Here is a 17,792-nt window from a genome sequence, read left to right as displayed (position 1 = left end):
CAGAACGTCCCCCTACTCCATTTAAGTTTCCCCTGCCTACATTAACTCCATCACATGCTATCATCCTTTTGTTCCTTTATTTGCTTTATTATTTAGTGGCTATCCCCTGCCCACCCCCCACCCCCCATCTCTGGGAAGCAGGGGTGGGTCTGGCTTATTCACCACTGTCTCTTGCACATGGCAGGCACTCTATAATGGCTCAGACAAGGACACTTAGCTGCATCACCTTCCACTGCTTCTGAATCTTCTGCGACTCCCCACTACCTGCCAACCTCCCAGCCTCCCCTTGTTCTCTGGGCTTCTCCACGTCAAATGAACTGGGGTTCTTCTCGTGCCCTGGCCTGCCGCAGGCGCTCACTGAACACTGGCCAGGTAAGGGGCCTGCAGTGTCCTGCAGGGAGCTCTCCTCCCTGGAGCAGGGGTGGAGGACCAGGCTTCCCTCACGACCCCTCAGGGTGCGGGGCCACAGCTCCACAGGGAGCATTCCAGCTCGAATCAATGAGTCTACACTCGGGTGATTTTTTTCACACACAAACCCGTCTCCTTTTGGAGCCAGTGTTGAGAGAGGCTGGGAAAAAAAAAACCCATTACATGGATAAAAATGCCAAGAGGCAGCCAGCAGTATAGACTGAATTTCGAGATGACTAACGAGGGCCAAGTGGCTGGGTTCCAGGTGACAAGGCCACCTCATCCAGCCATCTGGCCAGGCATCCCAAGACAGGGAGCAGGAAGGAACTGGATTCCAGTCCCCGCCCTGCCTGAAGCCAGTGTTATACCAGGGACATGCCTCCTTCCCTCCCCACCCCCACTGTCCTGGGTGAGGCAGCAGGTTACAAAGTGTTCTCGGGGGCCCCAGGGCCTCATCTCACCCTGGGGTAAGGTCCCCATGCCAGCATGAGTCCTCAGAAATAGGGACCCATCCTGGGGTGGGGACACTTCCTCACCCTAATATGGCCCTCAGCAGACAGTCAACACTGTCATGCACTGGTTCTGGGAGGCAGCTGAGAAGCAGACAGGGCTTCGCCCCTCCCAGGACTCACACGGAGCCCCCCTGAACCTGCCAGCCCTCCGGCCCTGCTGGTAGCCCCCCTTAACCAGTATTTCCCTATCAGGGCCAGTGATGAAGGCCCCGGCTGGAATCTAGAACTGGCTGCACTTGCGTGATTGGGGTGGATTCCTGGCCACTGCTCCTCGGTTCTCCATCTTTACAAGGGCAAGGGTAGTAGCTTTTAACCTCCCAGCTACCATGCAGATTAAACAAGGAGTCACAGGAAAGGCTTTTTTCTTAATTATGGTAAAATACACATAACGTAAGATTCACCAGTTTAACCATTTGTAAGTGCACCTCAATGGCATTAAGCCCTTTCTTCTTGTTGTGTGACCCTCCTCACCATCATCTCCAGGACTTTCTCATCTTCCCAAACTGAAACTCTGTCTCCACGAAACACCGACTCCGCCCCCCCCCTCCCCCAGCACTGGCCCCACCGCCTCCTTCCTGTCTCTATGACACTGACTTCTCCATGGTCCTCCTGTAAAATCAGACAGTATTTATCCTCTGTGTCTGGTTCTCTCACCGAGCACTGTGTTCTTGAAGTCTGTCCACGTGGTAGCGAGTGTCAGTGCCTTTCTTTTTCGCAGCTGCATAAAACCTGCTGTTGAGGACAGACCACGTCGTGTTTACCCATCACCTGTCGATGGATACTTGGGTTGCTTCTGCCTTTTGGCTGTTGTTAATCGGTTGCTGAGGCAACAGGCGTACAAACATCTCTAGCTTTTCCTTCTTTGGGGTGTGCACCAAGGGGTGGGACTGCTGGAGCACATAGTGATTCCACCTGTAATTTCTTGAAGACCCTGCAGACTACTTGTCACGGAAGCAGCGCCTTTTCCTGCTCCCGCCAGCCGTGCGAGAGGGCTGAACACCTCTCTCTACCTACTCCCGACACTTGTTCCGTCTTTTGAGGTAACAGCTGTCCTGGTGGGTTTGAGGTGCGGCTCACTACGGTCTACACGTTCAAGCAGCACATGGGTGTCATCTGTGGGCACATCTGCCCCTCTGCCATTGATGCCTCGGGACTCGGACTGTGCTTCCAGGGAACATGCACAGAGACTTGTGCAGACGGGACGGTAAGGGCACCACGTGCCGCGGGGCATGCCCTGTCACACACTCGCTCTGCTGCATGCCAGTACCTGAAGGCTCCTCGCAGGCCCAGGTGTGTGCCCCATTACAGGTAAGGATACCAGGTGTCCAGAGCAGGTGGGGCTTGTCTGCGGCCACCTGGGGTTTCAGAAATGGGAAAGTCTGCAGACTCTGCCCCTCACCGCCCACCCCCATCCTCTGCAACCAGCAAGTGGCTGAGGCTGCAAGGCCTGTGTCTGTGGCCGGGAAACGGGCACCCTTCCAGGCCCACATGGACAGGCGGCAGGGGCAGGGGGTGTGGAGGCCAGACGCATGTCAGTAGGAGGCTCTCCCTGCTGGGCAGGGCCGCGCCTCGGGCCCACAGGAACCATGAGCACCGGCCCCCTGCCCCATCCACAGGGCAGGGTGGACACACCAGGAAGCACCCCCAGGAGCTGAGTGGGCAGCTGAGGGCCCAGAGCCACACTGGGGGTCTGACACTGGGACTCCTTGAGGGGTGGGGGGTGGGGTTCAGGGGCAGTGGGAACAGCAGCCCTGTCCCCACTCCAGGGAAGAATCCAGGCCCAGAGGAGGCCAACAGCCCAGCTCACCCCCCACCCCTCCTCTGCAGGCTCCTGGCTGGGAGTGGAAGCAGATGCCAAGAGCAATCCCAGGACCTCTAGAACCTGCACCTCCTTCCAAGTCACTTAACCACGGATGAGAGCAGACAGCTGAGGGCGCAGGGGTCGGGGTGGTGTGGCCAGGTGGAGGGCCACCAGCCAGAGGCACAGCACCAGGGGCGGGGAGGGACCCTCACCAGGGTCAGGGCCTGGGGGCGAGGGGCCTGGGTAGGTGAGGTGGCCCTTGGTCCCTGGGGAGCCTCAGCTAACCCAGCTGCCCTCCCCACCTTCTGGACGCTCTGGACTGAGCCGGCCCAGACCACAGACGGTGCTCTGGGGAAGAGGACGTAGCTCCAAGACCCAGCTCTGTGGTGACGAGCTGCCACAAGACCATCCCCCACTGGCTGCCAGGAGCCCCCAGGAGCCCCAGGCCTACAGCCACCTCACTCTGTGTTTGGCGGGTGCCTGTAACGAGGACTCCATGAGCCAGCAGAACCCATTACCTGGCATCTATAGGTAACCCCCGTCTAGCTTCCTGAGCACAGTGGGCTGGGGGTGGGTGCAGAGGGACACCCCTGGGACCTGGTGCCACTCCAGCCACCCTGCTGCAGCACAGCCAGGCCACTGGGGAGGGCGCAGAGTCCCAGGAGGGGAAGCCCACTAGCCTAAAAACACGAACTCAGTGCTGGCCCCCAGCTGAGTATGGGACCCGCTAAGTCACACGGATTTTTCTGGGCCATTAAGCAGGCTGTCACTTGAGGGCAGCTTTCTGGAAGGTTCCACTGGCAGCCTTGGGAGTCACATGTCTGGGCTGGGCTCCAGGTGCTGGCTGGCAGCTCGTGGTGTCCCTGTCTCCCTTAGGCACTGAGAATACCTGACCCCCTTGGGCCCCTGACACCAAGAATGTCCTGTTCAAGTTGAGGGGGCACGTGCTTCTCTGGGGGAACCCCGGCCCAGAACCAGCTGCCACCCCAGAGACGGCTGCCCTGACCCACGCTGGGGGGGGCCCTAAGGTGGCCCCAGAGGGCTGGAACCAGTATGACTACACTGCTCTCTGTGTATCACTCCTGTGCCTGGTGACCTCGGCCTGCAGCTGGCGGGCTGCCCCTGGCCCGCCCCAAGGACCGCCCCCGCCTCTCAGTTGTGCAAAGGCACCCAGGCGGCAGGTGAGTGAAAACGTGAGAAGCAGGATTCTCACACCAGATTTAAAACTCGGGCTGTGACGGCTCCGGTAAAATTCGTGGAGGCAGGTCCCTCCACGAGGGTCCCGGGCACACAGGGGCCGAGGAGAGGATTTCAGGTCTCTTGTTACAAACAGAACAGCACCAGCGCGACAGACAGGAGAGGTCACGACAGGGCAGTAGGTCAACGAGAACCACGACCCCGGGGGGGGGGGAGATGAAAATCCCCAAAGACAGGAACGTGGCAGAAGACGGCTCCGGCCTGGGGCTCTGCTGGTCTCGCGGGGATGCCCAGCTGGAATCCCCTACGGTGCGGAGGGGTGCGGCGGGGTGCGGCGCGCTCACTTGGCGGGACGCGTGATGATGCGCGTGGAGAAGTCGAACAGGTCGCGGTTGATCTTGCGCAGGTTGCGCACCTCATCCTCCAGCTCGGTGACGCGAACCCGCAGCTGGTCTTGGCCGCCCAGCACGCTCTAGGGGAGGGGCGTGGGCTCAGAGCGGAGGCTTGCGTCAGGGCCACGGTCCCCACCGCCCAGGACGGAGGGCGGGGCGCCAGCATCTTCTCTCAGTGAACAGCCCCGCCCCTGCCGGCGCCGGCCCCACCCCTCCACCTTGGGGCCCCTCCCCTCCCGCTTCGCCCCTCCCACCTTCTCCATCGTGCTGCACATCACCGCGTGCAGCTGCTCCGCCCGCTCCACGTAGCTGGGCTCCGACCCCTGAAACACAAGAGGCGGCATCAGCGGCCACGCGCATCCTCCCAGTTAGTGCGGGCCGTAGTCCTGCCGCCCGCTGACTGATGGGAGATGAGGCTCCGAGAGGGGCCACCAGGTGCCTGGCTGGTGTGACACTATCCAGGCCCATGGCTTCATCACCACGCCTGGCCGGAAGCCACGTGCCCAGTCTCCTCAAACCTGCTTCCCTCTCCAGCATACTGCCCAAGGCCCACGGGCCGGGGAGGCTCAAGACCACATGCAGGGGCTTGGAGACAAGCCGCCTCAAGGGATGTGCAGAAACATCCTCAAGGACAGATGACCGGGTGGTCAGGTCGTGCCTCCAGCCTGTAGGGAGGGCCTGCCCACCCAGTGAGGTGGCTGCAGCGAAGAGGCTGTTGGCCTCCTGCTGGGCACTGCCCTCGGCCAGCAGATTGGCGCGCGCAGAGCCAAATTTCACGCCGTACGGAGGGGCCTAGACAACCCCATGGCTCAGGAACAGTGGACAGAGCATGGCCTTAGTGGGCAAGGCCAGCCCCGCGGAGGCTGGGGAGAGGACCCAGACCAGGAGGGGCAGGAGGGCTGCGTGTGCAGCCTGCTGCCCAGCTGGACACGTACAACCTCCAGGCCCTGGCGCGCTCCTGTGACAGCCCCTGGGTGCGGCCCGCCCCCTCTCCGTAAGGTTCTGGTGTTTCCTGAGGTCAGGGCTGGCCACCAGGTTGACCTCAACTACAAGATCAGAGGAGCCTGCTCACTGAGAGGGTGTTCATGGGAGGTTCCAGTCAGGACCCCGACCCCGAGGGACCACAGCAACACGGTGGAGGCCCAGCCAGGGTGGGGCCCTGAGTCCCTGAGGGTTGGCCACCTGCTGGGGGATAAGGGGGCCATACCTGCTGGTGGAGGCCCAGGCGCAGCGCGAAGCCCCCGCGGTGCAGCTCGTCCCCATGCTCGGCGCCCAGCAGGTGCTTGCTGAAGCGGGGCAGGGGCAGGCCGGGCCTGAAGTCGGAGCTGAGCATGCTGACCGGCGCCAGCATGATGGAGGCGTTGGTCACAGGGCCTGGGGCGGGCAGGTGTCGGTTGGGACCCACCCTCAGCCCCACCTGTACCCAGGCTCACCAGCCCCCAACTCCTCAAGTGCCCACCAGGCCTGGGGCCCTGACTCCCCACCCACGTCAGCCCCCAGGGCCCAGACAGGTAAAGCCTCATGGGCTCAGGACCTCTTGGGGGAGCTGGGGGTACCGGAGGGGCTGCCCACGCCCACCTTTGAGGGTCACTGTCCTGAGGCACTGCTGGCTCTGCACATCCCAGAGGCGCACGGTTTCATCGTGGGAGCCTGAGAGCAGCAGGCTGCCATCCGTGGACACCGACAGGCAGGTCACCTGATTCCTGGGGACACACAGGCCCTGGGAGGGCAGCCCCAGGGACTCCAACCCAGAAGTGGGAGAATGGGGCCCCCATCCCTCCCGTGGACCCAGTCCCCGCACCTGTGCCCTCTGAACACCTTCCCGCTCTCCTGCTCCGGCTGGAAGCTCTTCTCTCTCTGCCCGGGCTGCAGAGGCCAGGAGAGCCGGTGAGCCAAAGGCAGGGCGGCTCCTCAGCCCAAGCCTGGGCCTCCCTCCAACCAGCTGCCCTCGGACACTCACCCAGGTGCAGAGGTCGACCTGGAAGATGGAGCCATCGCTGCCACCACAGAACATATGATGCTCGGCCAGGTCCATGGTCACGGCCATGATGCCCACGTCGAAGAGCACGGACAGCAGCAGCTCACCTGATGAGACTTCCCACAGCTGGGGGTGGGTGGGGCGGGAGTGCTGGTCTAAGAGCTGGGCAGCCTGGCTGGGGGGCTCTGGACCCCGTGAGGGCCTCAGTTGGGAGCTGTCACCAAGGGAGTCTCAGGGGCTAAGGGCCCCGGTTCCCAGGCTGGGACCCCTTAAGGCCTCCTGCTTTAGCCACTGTCAGCCCCTAGGCCACCATCTGGTCAGCCCTGGACCACCCCCAGCCATGCACAAAGACCTGAGGACTCGGCCACCCTCAAATCCCCTGAGGTTTGGCTGGGAGCTGCCCGTCGGGCACAGTGGCCAAGTGGGAATTTCCAAGCTGACACAGGGCTGGACTGTCCACCCTCTGGACGTCCTTGAGGCCAGAAGCATCAGGGGGATTAAGAGCTGTCTGGAGCAGCCAGCCTTGGGGAGGAGGCAATGTTCTGGCTCCCGCAGGCCAGGAACCCGCTAGCCGCCAGGCTTGGCTCACAGGCCCACTGGAGGCAGGGGCAGAGTCCTACCTTCACTGTCTGGTCCAGCGATGCAGTGGCCACCCGGGCCAGGGGTCCCCCAAAACCGCAGTGCAGGTCTGTGATGGGGAGGGTGTGGCGAGACCAGACGTGCCGGGGGGCGGGGGTCCTGGAGGGGTCTGCCTGCAGCACACTTCCGGGGGCAGGGGGGCGGACCTCAGCAGGGAGGGCGGCCCACATCTCTACATTCCACCCGGCTCCAAGCAGGCCCTGCCCTCCTTAAAACAGCCAGCCTGACCTGGAGCCCCTTCCCCCGGGCCCTGGCACGGCCTTTCTGCGGAGCAGGCTCCTGGCCCCCTGGTCGGAGGCCTCGGCCGGCCAGGACTCTACCTGCAGAGGCTCCACACCAGCACCAGGCAGTCCTTGCCCCCTGAGAGGAAGTGGCTGCTGTCCCCCGTGAACTGCAGGCACGAGACATCCTGGTAGTGGCGGCTCAGGATAACCAGAAGGTTCCCCGTGGAGACCTGGGGGAGGGGCGCCCGGGTCAGAGCAGGAAAGGGGTACAGCCCCTGGCCCCCAGCTGCAGGTCACGGGGAGCCCTGTGAGGAGAGCGCCCCACCCCCACCTGGCCAGGGCGCTGCGTGTGTGGCCGACGGCGCCTGAGATGGGCAGGGAGGCCGGCTGGGCTGAGCCCCTCCGGTCCTGCCCGCACCTGCTCCCACCTTGCCCCCAGCGAGGTGATGCTGGTGGTAGTGTAACTGCGGTCCCCAGGGAAGGTGTGGGCGAGGGTGACGAGGCCAAGGGGGCAGCAGGGGACGGAGCAGGTCCCTTCAGGATGGGCTGGCCCGGGACCGCAGGCAGCTCCTTGTGACAACCATCTTCAGGGCTAGCAGGAGGGAGGGGGAGGGGTGCCTCATGCTGCGAAACCCTGGGAGCTGGGTCTGCAGCAGAGAAGGCACCTGCGGCAGGGACACTGGGGAAGGGCTGTGGTGGTGGTGGGGGCACGATGCTGCTGTGGGTTGAATCGTGTCCCCTAGATACCCCTGTCCACGTCCCGACCCCCAGGACCTGTGACCTCACTTGAACACAGTCTTTGGAAATGTAATCAACTCAGACGAAATGAGCAGTGTCTTTATAGGAAGGAAATCTGAACACAGACTCACACTTGCTCACTCGGCAGAGAGAAGGGCAGAAAGCCAACAGAGGCAGATACAGGAGCCAGGCGGGCTGGGCTGAAAGCCCTCTGCCTGAGCAACCGTCTCCGGTCGGCCGTGTAGGGCGCCCCCTCGTCGTCACAGCTCATGCTGGCCAGGAATTTTCCTAGAGCCAGGGCAGCGGGGCGCAGCCTCCACGGGAGGAGACAGACACAGACTGTCCTCCACCAGGCAGGGGCAACTCCCTAAGGTGTCTACTGACAGTGGAAGACTGATTTCTGCCCACACCCCCAGCACCAGCCGGACAGCAAGCAAGAGAGGATCTCTACCACGATGGGCACCTGAGAAGAGTCTCTCCTGAGACTTTCTCTCCCTGCGCTGGGGCAAAAGCTCCCTAGTTTGAGAATGACACACTGAGGTTTGAGAGACCCGGAGTGAGATCACAAAGCTCCCCACGTGTCTGCAGGCCTCTGACAATCCACAGAGAACACTTGGTTCTCTTTGCCAACCTCTAGGGGAGCCAAGAAGGCCATTTTGCAGGGACGGCTGAGGTTGGGAAAGGCAGAATGTGGTCACGGCTTCATTCTCTGGCCTCAGATCCTGCACTGTCCCAGCAGGCGGAGATGTGAGCTCCAACCAGGCATAACAGGCTATCAGTGACAACCCGGTTAGTGGTCTAACCCAGTGGCTTGCCCACAGGCTGGACCCCCCAACCCCCAGCCCTGTGCTCTTATGCTCACCTCCCACAGGTATATACTCTCTGAGATCCCTGCCAGGACGTAGAGGCCGCTGGGCGATGTGGTCAGACAGGTCACAGGTCCGGGGCACATGATCTTTTGCTGAAGCTGGTCCTAGAGGCATAAGAAGCCTGAGTTTTACGCTGAACGAGGGAGCCAGAGGGCAGCGAGGACAGCGGGAGGGGTGCCCAGGCAGCTGTACCTCCAGGACAACTAGAAAGAGGAGTGGGGGCGGAGTGGTTTGAGCAAATCCACAGTTCAGCAAGGAGGGATTTGCTCCAGCTCAGGCTCTGCAGGGCGGAAGTGGAGGAGGCGGCCTGCGGAGTCTCATTAAAAGCAGGACGGTGCCTGTCTGCCTGGGGGCCAGAGGAGCCCTCTGAGTGTGAGGGTGGGCAAGGCACTGAGGGCCCAGTAGGGCCCACTGGCCCCCTCGGCTTTTGCCCCAGTCCTGTCTCTTCCAAAGTCTGGCCTTGGACCTTGAGCCTCAGTTTCCAAATCTCTAACATGGAACAACTCAGGTTTGTGTGTGGACCACACCAGACAGAGCCAGAACACAGAGCCTGCCCCAAGAGATGTCTGCTGCCAAAAACAGGTGGCGAGCAGCCAAAGGGGCTGCACTTCTGCGTTTCCGTAAGAGGAGAAACCATGCGCCCTGGTGGCAAAAGGTAGCGTCTTTTTGGAGGGGATAAATGCATTAAGTCTCCCGGGCTACCAATGAACGGGCTCCCCCAGGCCTTGGACCTTCACCGTCTAAGCCCACGATACCCACGGGATCCCAACTGTAAACTCTTTCCAATTAAATTTCCCGCGCAACGGACCAGCTCCAGTGCAAGGCCCCCAAAGGACACACCTCCCGCCCTCATTGTGCGCGTGCGCAAGGCTGGCAGCCCAGAGGCCCACCCCCCACTCCCCCTAGTCGCAGCCCACCCTCAGCTGCGCGCGTGCGCCTCCCTCCTGCAAAAAAAGCCCCCAGACCCGCGCGTGCGCAGAGCACCCTGAGAGTCCCCATCCCGACCCCAGTTCAGGGCCCGTGCAGCCCCCACCGCCCCTTCCTCCGACCCCAGTCTCGGGCGCCCGGCACACGCAGCCAACGGCGCCGGGTTGAGTGCCGCTGCACCTTTCTCTGCAGCTCCCAGGCGCTAATGTAGTTCTTGCCCAGCTGCGCCGCCAGCAGGTACTCGCCATTGAGCAGCGCAAGGCCGCGAGGCCCGGCCTGGCCGCCGCGGTACGTGAGCAGGTTGGCGCCCGAGTGCAGCTCCCACACGACGCAGCTCCACAGCTGGGCCGTGGAGTCCGTACACACGGCCACCTCCATGGGCGCCGCCATCTTGCCTTCTCCACCTCGCCGGACGTGCGTCATCACCAGCGAGACGCGGGCGACTCCGCTCTGCAGGCTAGAGCGGCGCCCACGTTACATCGCTCTTGGCGGCCGGCCGAGCCGCGCGTGCGCGCATGCCTCAGGGAAGGGGGCCGCCCTGTAAATTAGGCTGGGTTTTGGGTTTCTTTTACCCCTGCTCCGCGGAGACTCGAAGAGCGCAGCGGCTGGTTAGAGACCTAGGGAGGAGACCTCTTTCAAAAAAAGGTGGAGAAACCAAGGCCCAGGGTCCCCTGAGAGCAGTTAGCTTCAAAGCCTGGAGGTCTGGCTTGGCCATTTCCGTTGGGCGCTTTTGGCCAAGTACTTAACCTCTCAAATTATCATCATCATCATCATTATCAATCATCAGTCATCGTCATCATTATTAACGTGCAGATACTAAGTACCGACCTTACAGGCCCAAATGAGACACTGCACTTTAAACACGACCACGCACCTAACAACACATCTAGCTGGCGTTCAGCAGTAATTAGGTGCAATTAGATGCTTACTCATGGGTTCACCGTCGGCCTCCCCTTGGACCCCTCTTTTCTGGGGGCCGCAAATCCACATTTTTATTTCAGCAACTTGGTGCAGGTCAAACAAGTCGCAAGCTCTGTCTGAGGAGCTCCTAACCTCGTGTTACAGCTGCCGGCCGCAGGCCGCGTCTAAAAACAGTGCATTTTAAAATGTAGAATTAGTTGTCAACCTTTGAAAAGGGAGAATTCGCTTAAAGGTCCAGATCTCATAGCCGTCCTAGGAGGCGTCCCCACAAGCAATTCTAGGGGCACTGAATACGGAGAGCGCTCAAAACCTCCCAGAGTGGGACGGGGATGATGGGTCCCCTAATCCCGCTGCGCGATCCAGGAGAGGATGGTGGAGAGAAGGGAACAGCATGAGCAGCGAACGGCGCCCAGAGCCTGGGGGTCCGCAGCTCCAGCCCCGGCCGCCAGGTGGCAGGCTCGAGCCACCGACCTGGAGGCCAGGCCGGTTTGCTCCCAGCTCTGGGGCCTCAGCAAGCAGCAGCTACCGGGAGGGAGGGGGGCTACGGGGGATCTGCCTGATCTGGGCGTCGGGAAGAGGGGCTTCCCAGAGCAGGTGTGGCTCCAGCGGGAACTAACCCTTGAAGAGGAAGAGGGGCAGAGGTGCGTGCGCAGGCAGATCATGGACGGGGAGCTGGACAAGGAGACCTGGATTTTATTTTATCCCAGGGGTGGGGGAGGCACATGACACGGAAAAATGTTTATAAACTGGGGAGAGCTAGGTGCCTAAGCCTCCAGCAGCTGCCAAAAGTGGAAACTGAGGCAGGGACCATTGAGTCCAAAAACAGATTGGACCTAGAACCAACTGTTCCTGACTTCCACCCCCAGAATTGGCTGATGCGCTCTCCCCAGTTCCTCAGTTGTTTTTTTAAATGTGAAAAGAAAAATGAAACACTTTGAATGATAATTTACATTTTTCAGATACCATTTCCCCCCCACCCAAGCCACACCTTTCTTTGAATCCTGAATCCTCCGCCTTCTGTGGAACCCCATTTGAGAACAGGCACATTGTGGCTCCTATGGGTGGACTGAGGCAGCCTTCTCCTAACCACCAACTCAGGGCTCGAACCTGGCACTTCTGAGCACTGGGGCAGAGTCACTGTGCCTCAGTTTCCCCATGTGCAAACTGACTGGGATTCGAGCCCTGGGTCTGTGTACTTGTCTGGGGAGGTCTGGCTGGAAGTTCCCAAACAGCCAGGTTCCAGGACATGGGGTGGGCCCAGCAGGTGCGGGTTACAGGAGGACCAGTTGTGCAAATGGAGGTGCAGCCCCAAGAGTGGAACGGGGTGCTGCTGGTGGCCACTCGGGCGGGGACAGGGGTAGGCTGGGCTCTGGGGGCAGGCCAGCTGGACTGCAGCCTAGGTTCCTCCGGGCTTCTCCCTCCTCTCCTCCCCTCCCCCTTCTCCCCTCCCCAGGGACCCAGCTCAGCCAGGCTGCTGTGTGAGGTCAGAGGTCACCCCACCCCCAGCCTGGTTCCGGAATGAGGACAGACCAGTTGTGTCAGAAGGGCAGGGTGAAAGCCACGCTTTGGGGGCCTCTCGGACCACCCAGTTGCCAGACCTCCTTGGTGCCTGCGTGGCGCCTGCCTGGTCCCAGACCCAGTAAATCCAAGGCCAGGAGGGCGGCAGGAGCAGAAGGGGAGACCGAGGCACAGAGGGCCCCACCGCCTCTGTGTCCATGCCCCACTTTCTTCATCCCTTCCACATTTATTGAGCACCTCCTGTTTGCTGGCACAGGGTGCACACTGCCCCATCTCACACCCTGTGCGCAAGGGGCCCCACCAACAAACCCAGCAGCCTCAGCCTCTGTGGGGTCCCCGGTAAGCTGGGGAGTCAGTAGGTGACTCCAGTGAAAGCCCTCTTCTCTCCCGGGGTCCTCTCATCCAGACCTGCGGCTCTGCCTGGCTCCTGCAGCTCTGTGGATCGTGTTTGGAATGCCACCTCCTGGGATGTTCCCCGGGCCTCCGAACAAGCAGAGAAGGAGGCCCAGGCGGTGGGAGACTCTGCGGGGCTCTGGGAGGCTGGGGAGGAGGTGGGGCCTGAGCCCTCCCTCCTCCTCCCAGAGGCTGTGTGACCTGAGGGCCTCTTCAGCAGAGGAATGAAGACGCTGGACTGGCCAATCCAGTTTGCCAAAAGACCTTTTTATTAAAAAAACATGACTTTACTTCCCTGGAGGTGAGGGGCAGGGGGCTGAGAGGCAGGTGGGTTGACTTCTGTCCTCTGACCTCCCCGGCCCCCCAGGCCCACAGAGGCTGGGCCCACGTGGATGGGCCGCGGGGAGGCATGTTCCCCAGGAGAGTGAGTTTTTTTCTCCTCTCTCAGTGCAGACCTGGGGACCGAGCCAGGCAGGAGGGACCAGCCCAGGCCAGCCGTGGCCAGAGCAGGTAGCAGGGGAGCTAGGTGGCAGGAAGCTGGGCCTGCCCACTGTCCCATCGGCCACGCTGACCTTGAGCCCGTCACGTCCGCGGGGTGGGGGTTGGTAAGAGGTGGACGGATGTGGATTGGAACCCATGAAATCTTTTCCAGTCGAAATCCTGTGGTGCTGGTGCTGCTGTTGGAGGCTGAGAGCATGGGGTTTCTGTTCCATGTGTGCTGAGCCCAGGGGTCGCTAACTGCCCCTTGTTCTGGTTTCTTTGGGGCCACATGTCAAGTGTGAAAATGGGACTGAATCACAGGGGGAAGGTTCAGGGGACAGGGTAGACCCCCATCGGGGCACAGACTGCAGGAGCTGCTCCCAGTGGCCGTGGAGGAGCTCTATGGGTTCACCCAAAGAAGGCCGGTGTCCCGCAGCATCCGTTAACCGGCGGCTGAGACGTGGGTGTGATTCCCCAGAGCATGTGTAAAGGCCAAGAGGCAGGCCCGGGGGTGGCCTCCTTGAAGAACCAAAATGAAGCCAGCAATGAGGGGCAGGGGCAGGCAACATGCCCTAGGACTTGGTCAGACAACCCTGGAGCCACCCTGGCCTCAGAACCCTGAGGATGGGAGGCCTAGACTAGGGGACCAGGGGACAGGCTGGGGGACCCTGGCCCTGCCACACCTGGGTCCTCCCCAAACCCCTAGAAGGACCATGCATCAGACCCACACCGAGGCACTAATGGCTACACCTGCCCACTTTAAAGAGGGTGACGTTGAGGGGGAGGGAGGGGTGTCTCAGACACCACTTAGCTTGGGTCTTCCAGCACTGCTGACATCTGGGTGCTTGTCCTCTGTGGGGGCCGTCCTGGGCACTATGGGGTGTGGAGCAGCCTCCCTGGCCCTACCCCCTTGGTGCCAGCCAGGTGTCCCCCACTTCCTCGTGACAACCACAGATGTCCCTGGACATGGCCCAGTGTCCCCTGAGGGACACAGTCCCCACTGGAGGACCTCTGGGTCAGGCCCTGGGCCTTCTGCCACCAGAACCCAGGGTTGGGGTAGGGTGACACTCAAAGAAAGCAACACAGGAGACATTTTCTGTTAAAAGTCAGAAGTGTTTTGTCTTGTTTTAATATTTCATCAGCTTTACAGGGTTACAATTGTCTTAAATATTTCTGAAGTTTAAATACAATCTGCATAATAATGTTATAAAATGTAAACTTTCAGTGTTCTTTTAAATTTCAAAATCACACTTTTTTTTTTTTTTGGTCTTTTTTTTTTTTTTCTCCCTTTTAATACCTGAATGTTCTGCAAAAACTGAAATAAATTGTCACAGGCTGCCTGGCCGCGACCAGGGCGGGACAGGCTGGGCCCAGCCAGAGGTAGAGAGTAGTTTTACATCTTTTTATTGGAAGGTTTTTTTTTTTTCCCTTTAACCTGAGTTCAGGCGTGGTCCCCACGCCGGCTGACAAACCCCAGAGAAACTGAAATTTCACATGTCAGAAATGAAAGGCTGAAATTCGTGTTTGCCAAGAAAAAAATGCAAAAGCAAAATTAAGGAAAAGAAAAAAAAAAAAAAAAGGATGGTAGTGGGCAAAATAGCTAACAGTGTGAAAAGTGACTGTACAAACGCACAACTATTACAAACCAACCCGCCACCCCGTGCCCCGTCCCACCCCCCCAGCCAGACCGCTACAGCCCTGCGCAGGTTTAGAGGTCACGAGGAAGGCTCTAGAGGCAGCCCGTCCAGGAGCATCCCCAGAGCAGGGGAGCCCCTGGGGAGCCCTGCTCCATCCTGAGTCTGGGGGTCCCCACCCTCGCCTTTTTGCTAAGCCCCACCCCTTCCGCAAAGAACAGTGCTCAGCCCCCAGCCCCACCCCAATTTGCATAAGGGGGGGCTGAACTGCACCCCAGAAACCCCCACCAACAGGAGGTGGCGGTGGAGTTGGGATTGCAGGGGCAGGGGCGCTGACGGGGGCGCCCCGCCTGAGGCAAGGCCGCCTGGAGGCCAAGCTCCCACCTGGCCCCAGAGCCCCCAGCGTTGCCACCCGTTCAGGCGCCCCTCGAGGGCCCACGCCCCCACCCGCCCCCTTACAATCATCAGCACGGCACAGCAGGCACACCCTGAGAGTTCGATCCAGGAGGTCCAGTGCCCACAGGACACAACATGACACCCGGTCCCCCGACGCCCATGGACATGCAACACACACACACACAATACACACAATACACACACACACACACACACACACACACACACAACACACACACGCACACGCGCGCGCACACACACACACACACGCACGCACACACGGCGAGGCAGGCGGGCCCCCAGGCTCTGGGGCGGAGGCGCCCACGCCGCCTGGGGCTGCGACCCAGCATGGGTACCTGCTGAAGCCCTGCTGCCGGGAGGGGTAGGGGTAGCCGAGCGTGGGTTTTGGCATCAAGAGTCAGACCTGAGGTAGAAAGAAGCTCACAGCAGACACCCCCAGCGCCATGCGGGGGGCAGCGCCCACACTCCCTCCATCCGTCAGGTCGGGGGACAGGAGAGGGAGAAGAGGGGATGCGGGTGGCCAGCTTGTGTCTGGGGACAGAAGGACCCCCTCCCACAACGATTGTGCCGCTGCAGCGGAAGATTGGGAGGGGAGAACCTTCCAGAAGAAAAAGCAAGAGGAAAGCCCCGCGCAGCCCCGCCGAAGGCCGGGCACCAGCGACCATGAGACACACGAGAAAGGCGCAAGGGGCTAGGGGCTCCCTCCCGAAGACACACTGCAGCCCCACAGGAAGGCAAGCCCGTGCGAGGCCCACGGGCCGAGGACCAACCCCGGGGTCTCCGAGGCGCCCGGATGATGCCGGGGCGGGGAGGCGGGAGGCTGCCCAGAAGGGGCCCTGCTCCTCCCGGCCTCGTTAGGCTGGGCTCCCTGGGCCCAATTAGAGATGCCAGGCTCACCCTGGGAACCTGAGTTAACCCCCCCTCCCCCAACGCCTCCAGGTCCCTGGCGACCCGGAGGGCAGGTCAGCCAGAAAGCCTCCAGACCTCACCTAGGCTTGGGACAGACGTGCAGCTCCGCTGGCGGGGGCACCATCACTGGCCCTGAACTAAATGCCCTGCCCGGCTGTACAGCTGCATCCACCCTCCACCCTCTGCCCACCGTCTGACCTGGGGGTCCTGGAGGGAGGGGCACCGCCCTTTCTCCGCCTCTATCTAGTTCCTTTAGTTACTGCAGGGCGCTGTGGCTCCCAGCAGCTGCAAAGTTAAGGAGACAAGAATGGGGGGGTGTTCGGGGTGCCATGGCCCCAAAAACCTCGCCCTGAGCTGAGGCCGGCTCACCCCTGTCCCCCAGGATCGACAGTCTCCGAAAGCAGCCCTTTCAGGCCAGAGCCCCCAAGCCGATTCATCCCTGAGACAGGAGCCTGGGGCCGACAGGCGGAGCCCCTCCCAGCACGTTCTCTTCTGAGTTAAGACTTGCTTGCCAGAGACAAGTATGGTGATGCACCATCTACCGCTCAGCATTCCTACCCCATTCCCGCTGACCCCCGGCATGCACCCCCACCCTGGCCTGGCCCACAGCACCTGAGTTCATTGGTTCTGCTGGCTCTAGCCCAGGGATCCAGTGTCCTGCGCCCACCAGCTGCCCACTGCACCACAGGAAACGCAAAAACGAACCCAAATCAGTCATGGGAAAAATAAAAAGGGTGTTACTTTTTTTTTTTTTTTTTTTTGCTTTTTCAAGTCCAGTTTCCCTGAATGAACACAAATATATAGATATATATATCCTTTTTCTAGGTTTGATTCCTCCCCCAAGAATAAAATAGAATATTTACAAAACAAAACCCCCAACCTCTTAAAAATCCTATAGAGTTTGAATTCCTGCTATTTCTTAAAAAAAAAAAAACAAAAAACAATAACAACAACAAAGTTCCCGAAAGCAACAAGAAAAAAATTTCAGCTGATCTTGGCTCAGGGGTTTCATTCAACACAAGGAGCTGGCTGTGGTGACTGTGTGATGAACAGAAAGAAAAAAAAAAAAAAACAGACAAAAATGAAAAAACACAGTGCAGGGACGTATGAGGTAAACAGGATCTGCCTTATGCTGCAACTGGTCCAAATCAGAAACCACACACCAGCCCATGTGGGTCCACCAGGGCTGCATGAAAGCCCTGGGAAACATCTGTCTTTCTCTTTTCCAATTTCTCTTGCTGTTTTCACAATTCATCTCTCTGCATGTCCAAAACCTGAGTAATTCAAGTGTTCCTTGGTTTTCCCCTGCTTTATTAAATTTTCTTTATATATATATATATATGGATATATATATTTCTTTCCTTTTTGGCGTTAGCTGTGGCTCCTCTGTGGAGAGCTCCCCTCCCCACCCGTATCTCCCGCCATCCCGGCCCCTGCTCGGCCCACCTCGACCCCCTGCCCGGTCTGGCGGGCTCCCAGGGTGGGGAGTGTTGCGGTTAAGGCAATGAGTTATTTGAGGTAGAAGTCGTGGGTGTTGAAGTCGGCCCCGCTGGCCCGGCCTGGCCGCCTGCGCTGCCGCCGCCGCCGCCGCCGCTGGTCCCACTGTTTCCTCCCCGGCTGCAGCCACTTCCGCCTTTGCTAGGAGCTGAGGGTGGTGTGGAGGCCGGCGGCTGTGCGAACAGCACTCCTGGTGTAAGGACAGGAGGAGAGACAAGTCACAGAGAATTGAAAAGATCGTGTGACAGGATTCCGGAGCACTGTACCCCTGCAAAGTCCCCCCCGGACCTCCTGCGGTCATCAGAGCAACCGAGCTGCTCTGTGTCGACAGCGCCATC

At 60.2% G+C, this 17,792-nt stretch overlaps 2 protein-coding genes across 4 annotated transcripts in view; both read right to left on the bottom strand.

The window, feature by feature from the left end:
- Positions 1–3,927: 3,927 nt before the first annotated feature.
- WDR18 (WD repeat domain 18) lies at positions 3,928–10,108 on the bottom strand. The gene is made up of 10 exons (XM_031438122.2): positions 9,866–10,108; positions 8,752–8,862; positions 7,248–7,381; positions 6,909–7,050; positions 6,271–6,414; positions 6,112–6,176; positions 5,889–6,013; positions 5,518–5,684; positions 4,565–4,633; positions 3,928–4,390 (listed from the first exon to the last, which is right to left on the bottom strand). Exons 1-10 carry the CDS (start codon positions 10,106–10,108, stop codon positions 4,259–4,261), a joined length of 1,332 nt encoding a protein of 443 aa, XP_031293982.2. The 3' UTR covers positions 3,928–4,258.
- A 3,981-nt stretch (positions 10,109–14,089) lies between these two features.
- Positions 14,090–17,792, bottom strand: part of ARID3A (AT-rich interaction domain 3A) — a 34,507-nt gene continuing 30,804 nt past the window's right edge. For all 3 annotated transcript variants that reach the window (XM_064479620.1, XM_064479621.1, XM_064479619.1), the window contains exon 9: positions 14,090–17,644. In XM_064479620.1, the coding sequence (XP_064335690.1) occupies positions 17,454–17,644 (191 nt within the window). In that variant the 3' untranslated portion in view covers positions 14,090–17,453. The remainder of the gene's footprint in view (positions 17,645–17,792) is intronic.

The sequence above is a fragment of the Camelus dromedarius genome, chromosome 27, assembly GCF_036321535.1.
Source record: "Camelus dromedarius isolate mCamDro1 chromosome 27, mCamDro1.pat, whole genome shotgun sequence".
Lineage (NCBI taxonomy): Eukaryota > Metazoa > Chordata > Mammalia > Artiodactyla > Camelidae > Camelus > Camelus dromedarius.
The sequence above is the reverse complement of the archived record's forward strand: the minus strand, read 5'-3'. Positions and strand labels throughout refer to the sequence as shown.